Source organism: Ostrinia nubilalis, chromosome 1 (genome assembly GCF_963855985.1).
Source record: "Ostrinia nubilalis chromosome 1, ilOstNubi1.1, whole genome shotgun sequence".
Lineage (NCBI taxonomy): Eukaryota > Metazoa > Arthropoda > Insecta > Lepidoptera > Crambidae > Ostrinia > Ostrinia nubilalis.
The window spans coordinates 19548878-19561243 of record NC_087088.1 but is presented as its reverse complement, the minus strand read 5'-3'; the positions used below and the strand labels follow the sequence as shown (position 1 = coordinate 19561243).

Sequence of the window (12366 nt, the reverse complement as noted above, 5' to 3'; positions counted from 1 at the left end):
AACCGTTATCAAAAAACACTTTCATTAGAATTTGCTACCAACCGTGCGATGTGGAAATCTTTGGGAAAGGCCGATGTTCAGCAGTGGACGTACTGTGGCTAAAATGATGATGATGATGAGGATTGCAATCATTTGTATTCAAAGTGAATTTATTGATAAACTAAATCAGATATTAAGCTCAAAATGAGGGTAGCTATATTAAATACAAATTCAATCATATAAATGAAATGAAGAACGTAACAAACTTAGGTTTATCACTTTATCTACAATAGTGTACTCAAGCTCAAAGTTGCATAGCGTGCTATACTCGGTGTTTGGTTACGAGATCGAAACAGAAATGAGGAGATCCGTAAATGCACTATAGTCCCTGATATAGCCCGACGGATTAGCAAGTTCGTTCGTTCGTTCGTTTCAGCCAAATGACGTCCACTGCTGGACAAAGGCCTCCTCCAAGGTTTTCCACAATGCACGGTCCTACGCTGCCCACATCCAGGCTCTTCCCGTGACCTTTACCAGATCGTCGGTCCACATAGTAGGAGGCCTGCCCACGCTACGTCTTCCAGCCCGTGGTCGCCACTCGAGAACTTTTCTGCCCCAACGGCCATCGTCTCTACGAGCTATGTGCCCCGCCCACTGCCATTGCCACTGGATTAGCAAGCTAAAGTGTTAATGGGCAGGGCACATAGTAAATAAATAATAATAAATAAATAAATAAATCTTTGGACAATTTCACACAGCGCCAGCTAGCCCCAAAGTAAGCAACTTAATGCTACGCAGAACTGACGCCCGATGGAGCAGCAAGGTTCTGGAGTGGAGGCCACGTACCGGAAAATGCAGCGCGGGACGTCCACCCACAAGGTAGACATCGTCATCGTCATAGACATCGTAAAGGTAGCAGGAAGGCGCTAGAAGGAGGCCGCTACCAACCGGGCAACATGGAAAGCATCGGGGGAGCCGTGTTCAGCCGTGGACGTCCTATTGCTGAGACGATGATGATGATGAGTGTACTCACTGGTGACAGCCAGGTGCGCGGGCCGCGAGCGCTTGGTGTGCTTGGTGAGCGCGTGGCGCGCCAGGCAGCTGTAGGCGCCCGCGTCCGCCGCCGACACGTCGCGGATCAGCAGCGTGTTGCCGGCCACTAGGTACCGACCATCTACGCAACAAGCGAATAACATGAACAAAACCCGCTTTAGCTTTCATTTATTAACGAAACAAAGCTGTACACCTGGCATTGAAAAACTAAATTCATTAGCCGCCGACATAAAAAATGCATACACGAGTAAAGTCGGTGTCTTGAGGGAGATTATAACGAGTTCTTATCCAGCCATTCATCAGAGTCCAGGAGAAATACGGCGCGAATGAGATATGGCCCTAATTAATATTGCTCCCGAGATATAAATATGGCACGGCAGAAGCCCTTGTTAGACCACTCGGCTTTAATTAAGAGTTTACGGTTTCCCCGCTACTTGATATTTTAAGTTCGCAACGTGTCGTGACCCGGCGAGTTCACTTTCATAAAACAAAAGACGGTATTAATCTTGGGAAGTTTTTGCATTACGTTCCAACTTTTACACGCAAACTTTTCTTAGTGGCTTTAAACTAGAGCACTTAAGTTATATGTAGACGCAGAAATGTCCAACCTGCAATGCAATACTACTCGTACTCATATAATTTGAGTTTGAAGGAATCTCCCCCTTTACGAACCACATTCAATTAGACAACAAACTACTCGTACCTAGTATTATTATTATTTAATTTACTGACTTATGTAAGTACATACTTATTTTTTAAGAGATAAAGTTGTTTGTTGTGTAATTATTCGTATACAGGTTTTTGACTATCAAACATAGTAAGACTTTCCCTGTAAGAAACCTTTGAAAAATACAAGTATGAGTATAGGTACTCGTCGTCTTCAACTGTGAGCAAAACTTTTTTTTCATTGAATACCTTCATTAAATTACGTTTAAGTACCATAATGTCAAAGCGTAACTATCATTCAGCTGAAAAAACACGAAAAACAATCTAAGCGCAAGCGGCTGATATCAGGAAGCCAATAAATTAATTAATTAAGAGCGCTATCGGAGTGAGTTACGGGAGGCGCCGGACACGCGGGCGGATGATAGATTTATTATTCCTCTCTGTTCCCTCTTCGCTCGCAGTGTTTTTCCTCCGAGTGCGGTGCGATAATCCCTTGAAACTATCCGGGTAAGAACTTCCCGCGAGTGAATACTAAATAATTAGGTTCAAGTTACTTCCTTCAGTCTGGGAGAAATGAGATTGTATTTTATTTATGATCGGCTTCCAACTTTATAAGTTTCAGAATACCTATTCTTGACATTGAATAAAAGGTTATACGATAAAAGGAAAAAATTTCGATGAACAAGTAACACTTATAAAACCGCTCTGTGAAAGTTTTAGGCTCTTTTCACATGTCCCGGTTGCCGGCTAACCGGCGCCGGGTACCCGGTGGTGAAGTGTATGGGCATGCCGGATTAATTACGCCGGTACATGTGAAAGCTACGTACCATGCCCATACACTTCACCACCGGATACCCGGCGCCGGTTAGCCGGCAACCGGGACGTGTAAAAAGGGCCTTACTCACGACACTGAAAAGTCACAATAAGTATGCAAAAACCTGCCATTTTGTTTACCGATTGAACCGATGGTATCAAAGTGAATGCGACCTATAAAAGTAAAAGCCGCCTCCTTTTTTGCACTTGATTGAGAAGTGGAACTTTCTGAAACGGTCATATAGGCCGTGTTCCAAACCTGGCGTGGGCTGGTGCGTGTCGATGACGCGGTCGCCGCGGTACCACACGGCCGGTGCCACGAGCTCAGCGGCGCCGGGTGAGCCGCACGTGAGCGCCGCGATCCCGCCCAGCGCCGCCGCCGGCGCCGACAGAACTGCGTCCCAGCCCGTATCTGACACTATTATTGAAAACAAAACAATCACATTACTAAACTTCTTCCACAACTTAAATAAAACATTTTTTGTAAATTTGAAGATTCGAAAATTTAATTTTTTTGTAAACTTTCAAGACTCTACATGCATTTTTGAAATGTAGCATCACACAGGAAGCGTATTGATTCCTAAAGGCTGAAGCTACATTTAATATTTATGACAACTAGGTAAATATTTGATATTTGTTACAAGAGCTGCCTGCTGTGCATCCCAACACTTGTAAATAATTCTCTCATTTTTGTGGCAAAATCAAAATCTAAACGTGTAGAGTCGCACTAAATCCAAGGCAATATACCAGCTTTTAAAGATAAAATGTTACGAAACTCGTACCAATCATTAACTAGGGTTCGGTTCATTAACTGAGTGTAACTCTGATCGAGAGCAAGTCATCGAGCTCAAATCGGATAAGAGCCCAACTAGTGAGGTAACTAGTTGCTCCGAGTTCGATTTATTGGCCGACTTGGCCGCGAGTTTGCGCTCTGAATATCCCAACAAGTAATTTGTTTCGTTCGGGAAGCAATTTTGGAGATGCGGTTACTCAAATTTAAATTGAATCCCAAAAATAGGTTTGTGGGGCAAGCGGAATATGATGCATTGTGAGTGCGATGTATGTCGCCGAAGTTTCTGTGGAACAATATGGTATTGCTCTAGGTTTGCTTTTTTCTATCTTTGTTTGCCGAAAAGCCAAATCTTACATTTGACTCTGGTTCGCCTAAATAGCCTGATGATTATGTTGGTAGCTGATGAACTAAAGAATTTCTTGATTTGGGTGAAATTGGTGATATCCTTGTAGGTTCGTGCTTAAAATAAGAATAATATTCATTAATATTGCAGATTTTACAACACAATTAGTGAATCCAAACATTGTTATAATCGTGGCTAATTTGTAACAAAGAAGTAAAAATTGGTCGCAGCAGTGAACCAGGAAGACATTAGCGGACACGGCGACTGCGATCATTTGCGGCAACACGGCCTCGGGCGATTACACGCAGGATCTCTCCCGAAGCTTCTTGGCGAGTTTTATAACATTATTAATAAAAATAAGGATAATTGGTATTACATTACATGGACTAAGAACACTTTAACTGAACAACGAAACACAGAAAGTTGTGTGATACGATAGAACTTTACTCGTACCTTAGTCAGGCCAATTTCGGGACATTATGGTAGATTATGGAATGAGAGAACCTTTAAAATGTAGTTCAATCATACAAAAAATGGTGAAAGACTATCTTCTTTATATTTTTTGCATTTATGAAATTAAAATATATATTATTATGTTTAATTATAAGAACCATTTTTTTATTATTAATAGAAACAAATAAAAATTAATAGTTATTTTCCGGGTTTTTGACTAGGTTTTTGACGCCTTATCATTATTTAGAGCTACTAAAGTAAATGAATGAACAAGTAGAAATATTGTTCCGCAATCAATTTCGGAGAGTGGCTAGAACGTGAGATTTATTAACCTCTACCTACAGGGTTATTTGTAAAACATCCGCAACCTCGCAGGACTAGAAATCTAAGATCAATATTACAACATCATTTTGTTCTACGAGTTTTAAGTAGGTAGATCGATTTGCGTAAAATGATTTTGAAGTTTTTAAAAAAGCTTATTATAAATACCTGACTGTAACATGACGTTATCCAGTTTAAAAGCCTATGATACCTGGCTGTAGCATTACGTAGCCGATCTAAAAGCTATGATACCTGGCTGCAGCGTGACGTCCCGGGACAGCGCGACGCCGTGCGCGTTGGCGGCGCGGCAGCGCAGCGTGCTAGTCGCGTGGAAAGCGCTTGATGGCAGCACCTCAAGCGTGCCGTTTGGGTACACCCGCCTGGGCAAATGAATTCTTTGTCAAAATAGTAACATCATCTATATTTAAAAGGTCTGGGTGGTGCGCGAAAGAGCCCATTGCGAGATAGCGTTACCTGGGTAACCACTAAGCTAATGAAAATAACCGGGTTACTATAAATAAAAGTTAGCAAGATGAATAATATCTCGCTTGACATTACTCCAGCTCTAGCTAAAATCAAATTAACTTAAATAAATCCGTTTATGTAGATTAGATTGGTAAAAGCGTAAGTTAACTGAACTAATAATATTTATTGAAATCTGTACTGATTATAATTACGTTAATAGCAACAGGTTTGATTGGTAACAAAATTAAATTTCAAAATTAAAATTATTATATTGTAGCAGTGTTCTCAAGGGAGACGCTGTTTTACCTTACATACAGCAAATGTACAGTCGATAGCACGTCAAGCTTGCTGTAGTAGGATTTTAATACGTAAGTTTCGTCAAATTGCTTGAAGTAAACGGTTTTGGCGGTTTTGGTTAGTCAGTCACAAGTCAAGTTTTCGGCTACTAATGCAGGAGTGTAGCCGCTGTGCTTGACACAAATAATATGTGCTCGCAAACTTGCGGTGTATTTCATGCTCTTGCACTCATTTGTTTGGGCTCGCGGCGCTGCAGGCACGGTGCGGCTCCCAAGCGATGTATCACAATGTACGAGTACTATGAATAACGTCGGGGCAGGAGACGAGAAAACAAACGACTTAAATAAAAAACATTCATGTTTTAAATATATTACAAACTACGGCGAATCACATAATGGCATTCCATGTTAGATTATCTTTAACCAAATTACTTATTTGCACAGACCAATCTTTACAGAATACCTAGAAAGGTTCTATCGAGAAAGCTATTGCTGTAATCTCAAAGAGCTTTCTCGTAGCTGTTTCAAAGCTCTGACAAATGCACTTAGTTCTTTGTGCAACAATTTTTCAGGCTGAGCAGCAAAGTGTTTTTGTCACGGAGAGCGAAATGTAACGAGACTCATTATTGTGAAAAATGCCCGTTGCTAGTTTTTTTCAAATTACTTTAATTTTATAAAAAAGTGTTAATTTAAGTCTATTTAAAGATAGTAATGAGATAACTTTCAAGGAAAATCTGCTGTACGGTAAAGTGGCCTAACTTAAATGAACGTTGTATAATCTTATAATAATAACACGTAAATGTTAGCACATTTCTATATAAATTTGTACAGAGTCTAATATTGTTGATTAATATTTCGGAAACGTAAAACCGTGATTGACGGTGGGACATGAAGTTTAATTCAGGTTTCTTTATTACAGCATAAATTAAAATTACAAAGTATCAGCAATAACAATGGCGAGACAAAGGAAGGATGAAATTTCATTCTTCGCAATATCCAAAGGAGACTCCTAATGATAGCAGTTTGTCTCAGGAACAATTACTGCAGGCAAATTATGATCGCCCTCATTGGACTTAATTATTACTTTTTTCTTGCAAAAAATGGCCTCATTAATTTTACTCCTCTGTGCTTAAAATAACCTATTGAGGTGTTATCATTTCATTTGCCATTAGGGTGACAGCTAATGATGTGATATTTAAGTATCGTTATTATGCTCAGTTTCGCACTGGTATAATTGTAATGACCGAAAAAGATACATAATCCATATTATAGACATTACAAGTGGGACGTGAATAAAAAAATAGTTATATGGTACTATACAGTAAGGTGTTAGTTTTTCATCTAATTTTGTAGTGTTATATCACCGACCTCCGGGGGAGGACGCTGGGGTCGGTGGGGTACAAGAGTAGCCATAAAACGCAGACTACATGACGCAGGTAACTGCGTACATTCATTGTAACCGCACACAATGGTAGTACTCGTACAACAGAGAGAATATTTAGTTGCAGCGAGCAGCGCGCTGCGTGGCAAGTATGTAGTTTGTCCGTTTGTTGCCCGCGCAACAAGTCAGCGGGCGCCGGCCTCCAATCTAGATTTCTCGTGATCCGCTTTGTTTCGTATTTACAAAGCCTGTAAATTGGAAACGCCGAACTAGGTCGCTGGTAAAACTTACTATTTCATGGGTTCATGGGAGCATAGGAAGACTTTTTACATAACAATTTTGTTTGTGTTTTCTTTCAATAATGTAATCACAAGAACATCTTTTGCTGCGAAAAATGTGCTTTAGAAAGCTATGGTCAAAGTAATACATATCCTGTGCAGACTATAAACTTTTGTATCCATTGCTTGTCAACACAGAGCTTTGGAATTGAGCGTGGTTGAAAGTTTATCTTCTCCGTATGACCACAGAATAAATAAGTACTACGTACAGAAGTTTTACTTCGCGAAGGTATTTAAAAAAAAATATGCTCAATGTCATTAACAATATGGTGTAATTTAGCCTGTCTCAAGAGTCAAGCACCATTTTGTTGACAAACGTCAGTGATCGGCACTGCGCCGAAGCTATAGGGCTGACTTCAGTAAAATGATGTGACGTGAGGTGCCAAACTGCGGAAAATGGCGGAGGAAATACATGATTTAGCATGAATTATCATGAATAATATTAACTACTTATTTACCTCTCAGTGTCTTGAGGCAACTTAAAAAAAGTACATGCTGTGTTTTTATTATTATTTAGGCAGTTAAATACTGCACAGTATTTAGTACACCATTTTCTTTATTTTCTTCCATCATACACAAGAATACGCGTGCGTGAGTCAATGTTCGCTCTTATGTGAGGCCTTGTTGAATAATATCCTGTAGGTGGGCCATCGTGCGTGTTTTGTTTTCGATGTAAACTCGCGGAGATGAACAAGCCTGGTATGACATACTTAGGTTCTGACACTACTTGACACTAACTAAAGCGAAGCCATTGTATTCAAATCAAATTAAGATGTGCGTAACTATCTATGTACAAGTGACATATGGCTCTCCCTCCACCCAACGCGGAGTACCTATAGTAGCGGCGCCCTTTCATGCGTCAAAACCATTGGTTTTCCAAAAACAATAGGTAAATTAATCTGACCTGAGTCCAGGCCTATCGTCCAGCGGCGTCCCATCGTCACCCAGCCAGGCGACGCTGGGCGGGGGCTCGCCGGCGGCCGCGCAGCGCAGGCGCACGCCGCCCGCCGCCGCGAAGCGCACCAGCGCCGGCGGCTCCTCCGTGAAGGCCGGGCCCTGCCGCCGCGCCGCCCGGCTCGCGCCGTCTGAACCCGCTGCAACACATGCTTGCTTGGACCACACAACACCACATACTTTATGAAACAATAGTAGGGAGTATCTGTGACAGCCAGTAGTTACTTTAAGGCTTGGTATTTCTGCTAAAGTAGGTATTTCGCGCCGTCAAAATCTGCGCGCGCAATACTTCGCCGAAGACAGCGCGCCAAAGAGCTCTCGCGGCTACACAGTATAGAAATACGCAGTTTAGAAATACGCAGTTGGTTAGGTTAGGTTGACTTCCTTCCGTTCAAGCGTCACACTCACAGCACTTTCTAATACAAATCATATACAAGTGATACAAATTAAAACAACTTTCAAAATTTTTGGGAATATATTTTAGAATCGAATAAATATAGAATATAACTGCCAAAGTAAACACGGTTCAAAGAGGCGTGGCGTCACCCGACCTTCCGGAAGTTCCGCGCCGGCTAAAAGAATTTCAAGATTACGTCACCCGACCTATCGGTAGATCCTCGGGAGCTTGAGCGATTGGAAAAACATTTTATGATCAGTTACTCGTATTAGCGATTATTTAGAGCTTGGATAATAAATTATAGTTGTTGCAATTCACAAAGCTTTGCATGTAGTTAATTACATTAATCAGTACACGCATCAATTTTGTTCAGTCTTTTTGTTTATTAATAAATAAAAATATCATACTAAAATTGCATACATATTTGTTTGTATTGGTCTGGGTGTTTTTTTTCCATAATTTATGTATAACGTATGTACGGGGCTCTGTATCGAAAATCACTATGAGCAATGAGCATCACACACGGTTACCTAGAGTGCATTACCGCAGCAAAATGTTTATAAATGTTGTGCTTTAGAGAGTCGAGAGTATAGCAGATAATTAGTCCTTTGTTTGTTTGTTTTGTGATGTCCCAGATCTCGTAAATGGCTCAACGCAGAAGTTTGAAAAAAATACCAATGATAGACCTTGATATGTCCAAATTAGTTCAAACATTAGTCATTGATTTGAATGATAAACACCAGTGTAATTAAAAGATTTCAGAAAATCAGATAAAACGGATTTGTGAGTAAACCAGTACTCTTACAATCGAATAAAAAGGTGTAGCATGTACCCTTGGTACACCTTATAACCACAGTATGTTTTTGGCTAAAAGATTCTTCTATCTTGCAGTTTAGACTTTTATTACAGACCTCAGACAGTATTTTTGGAAAACTTTTACGCATGGTGGAGGAAGGGACGCTCTAGAGACTCAAGTCTAGAAGGAGTCACATGAACTCCAAGTTTTAAATCCGTTGACATCTGCTGCATCTGCCATCTTTTTGGCTAGAAGATTCTTCTATCTTGCAGCTTAGACCTTTAGCTACAGACCTTAGACAGTATTTTTGAAACATTCTTACGCATGGTGGAGGAAGAGACGCTCTAGAGCAGTGGTTCTTAACCGGTGGTCCGCGGACCACTGGTGGTCCCTGGAGGCATTCCAAGTGGTCCACGATGTGCACTTGCACACCTTGGTCAAAACCACTTTTAACTGATTTTTGCAGTCAAACTGGTTTTGACCGATTATGAGGTGGTCCCTGACAAGACAGAAATTTGGTAAAATGGTCCCTCATGACTTAAAAGTTAAGAACCACTGCTCTAGAGACTCAAAACTACAAGGATACACATGAACTCCAGTTTTAAATCCGTTGATATCTGCTGCATCTGCCATGTTTTTGGCTATAAGATTCTTCTATCTTACGGCTTAGACCTTTAGCTACAGACCTTAGACAGTATTTTTGTGAAAATTCTTACGCATGGTGGAGGAAGGGACGCTCTAGACACTCAAGTCTACAAGGAGTCAAATCTACTCCAGTTTTAAATCCGTTGACATCTGCTGCATCTGCCATCTTTTTGGTTAGAAGATTCTTCCATCTTGCAGCGTAGACCTTTAGCTACAGACCTTAGACAGTATTTTTGTGAAAATTCTTACGCATGGTGGAGGAAGGGACGCTCTAGATACTCAAGTCTTCAAGGAGTCTCATGAACTCCAGTTTTAAATCCGTTGACATCTGCTGCATCTGCCATCTTTTTGGCTAGAAGATTCTTCTATCTTACAGCTTAGACCTTTGGCTACAGACCTTAGACAGTATTTTTTATTATTTATTTGTGTCAGTGTGCTCTTCTAAAGAGTGTAAGACGATTGTATGTAGGTACTATTAAAATGTAATTTTAACTCATTGGTTTTGTCTCATATTTGAGGAATATACTATGTATCATGAGTAGAGTCTTCGTTTAAAAGGATGCGAACGATTTAAATTTCAATAGGTAGACAAAATTGATAATAAATTCTTAATTATCAAAAATTTAAGCTTTCTCCAGTAACACTGATATTATTATACTGTGACTCATCAAAGTCATCATTGTCAAAAATATTGACAAATCGCGAACTGTCACGGCCAAAAAACTGACACGCGTCCGTCCTCCGTAAGCGCCACCGCGCGACTGATTGAGATTGTCCAAGCCGTCATGGACGATTTTTTCCACATTTTTTAACATAGTAACTAAATAAGACGCAATATAAAAATTTCATCCGTTAAAAGCCCTCAAGTTATTTCTGAACTTTAGTTTAGTAAAAGATTTAGAATCTCAAATCGCTTATTTTAAAAATAAAACCATAAATAGAAAACGAATAGAGGTAACTTTGGGAATTTATTCTATCGAGTCAACTTCATCAAATCGTGTTTCCATCCGTTAATAGCCCTAGAAAATATCCTCAACTATGCCCAATAAAAATCTTAGCCTTTAATTTTACTGTTTAGTACCTCAAAAATGAAAAATGAAAACCTCATTTTCGTCATTTTCTCTGCTACCCGGCCTTAATGTAAGATCATCCGTTTACGTTTCTCTACTAAAACGCGCTTTAAGACAAAAAATGTGATAACTAATAAATGATGGAACACTTTTATTCTGTCCTGTTGAATAAAATAGCACGTCATGCTAACTGAACTGTAGAGTGAAATTTGCTAATACAGCGTGTTGATTTCCTCATGTTACAATATTATGAAGCTCGCTATAAATCTGAGCTTTTTCAATTTTGCAAAAATCCCGACAGTAAGATGTTATCCTTCTGTAAGCCTTGAAAGAAAATTAGAAAGACTTTTATTTTGTCTCTCGCCTTTTCTCAAGCTCCTGAATTTTTTCATTTTCTCCCCGACGGTGAGTTTATCTGCGTTAACTCGATAGCTAAAGACAAAAAACAACAAAAGTTTTTCGGTTTCATTAAGGTTCATTTTGGTAAAAATCCCGAATGTGTCCCGCGGGGACTTAAAATCAGTTAATTGCGCGGATTCTTTTCACAAACAGAGACTAACTTTAAGCCACTTAAAACTCTAACAAAACAAGTTGAGTTTTAAAATCGTTTGACCTAAAAAAAGGAGTCGAGCGTCGGAGTTGGAAACTTGCGTCGACGATTCTGCGAATCGTCCTCAAATGTGTAATTCTGTTAAGTTTGTTGGCAGTTGTTTGGCAGAATTAGTTCTGTTTCACTTTTACAATAGAGTGTGGTGTGCCACAGTAGGGAGGCGAGTGGTAGAAGTGCCAGTTCTAATTATTTCTTAGTATTCGTTGAGCGCACTTAACACGTTTTGTCATGTCGTATACGAAATTTCTATTGTGTCCTTCCCGAGAAATTTGTTGAGCGTCGAGACGAGGGACGGAGAGAAATGAAATTATTACAATATACCTGTAATCCCTCCGCGGGCATTGTGACGGAACCAATCTCCGAAATTAAAAGGAACATGGAACGTGGTTGAAGAGGCTTTTGTGCGAGGGGAAAATCGGTCAAGACAGAAGAGCTCACGCATTGAATTGTACGCACAAAAACAAGGTTTTGTGAGCTGCAGTATGCCTATTCATACTTACCTACTGCACAATTTTTTTAAATACCTACTTAGGCCTTTAAATTGAAAATGTCGAGAGTGTTATTGTATATTTTAAAAAACTCAATAGGTACTCATTACACGTCATCGTAAGTTACATTCAGTTCAGATTCATCAATGAAACTGTACCCAAAAGCGTAAGTAGACTGATCGAGGTGTTGTACTTACGCGCAAGCAGCAGAGTCACCACGAGGAAGATAGCGTGCATGTTGCCGCCGTCTGTCGCCATCGCCTGTCGTCTGTCGCCCGTCGTCGTCGCCTGTCGTCGTCGCCTGGCAACAATACAATGCCGTCAGGTGACACATCCAATCCACGACCCCTTGGAAACGAGATTTTTGTTGGGAGGGACACATTATACTATTTCACTCAGGGGGATATGGGTTTATAAGTACCAACAGATAAAATCGTTGTATGTAGATATATTATACACCAGTTTCAAAAGTTTGACTACTTAAGTTCGTAATTAAATAAATAAG

At 40.1% G+C, this 12366-nt stretch overlaps 1 protein-coding gene across 1 annotated transcript in view; it reads right to left on the bottom strand.

The window, feature by feature from the left end:
* Nucleotides 1–12119, bottom strand: part of LOC135073448 (cell adhesion molecule Dscam2-like) — a 30129-nt gene extending 18010 nt beyond the window's left edge. Inside the window, exons 1-5 of the mRNA XM_063967656.1 lie at nucleotides 12059–12119; nucleotides 7806–7995; nucleotides 4674–4801; nucleotides 2771–2929; nucleotides 1013–1153 (exon numbers count right to left, since the gene is read on the bottom strand). Coding sequence (XP_063823726.1) covers nucleotides 1013–1153; nucleotides 2771–2929; nucleotides 4674–4801; nucleotides 7806–7995; nucleotides 12059–12119 — 679 coding nt within the window. The remainder of the gene's footprint in view (nucleotides 1–1012; nucleotides 1154–2770; nucleotides 2930–4673; nucleotides 4802–7805; nucleotides 7996–12058) is intronic.
* Between the last annotated feature and the right edge of the window lie 247 nt (nucleotides 12120–12366).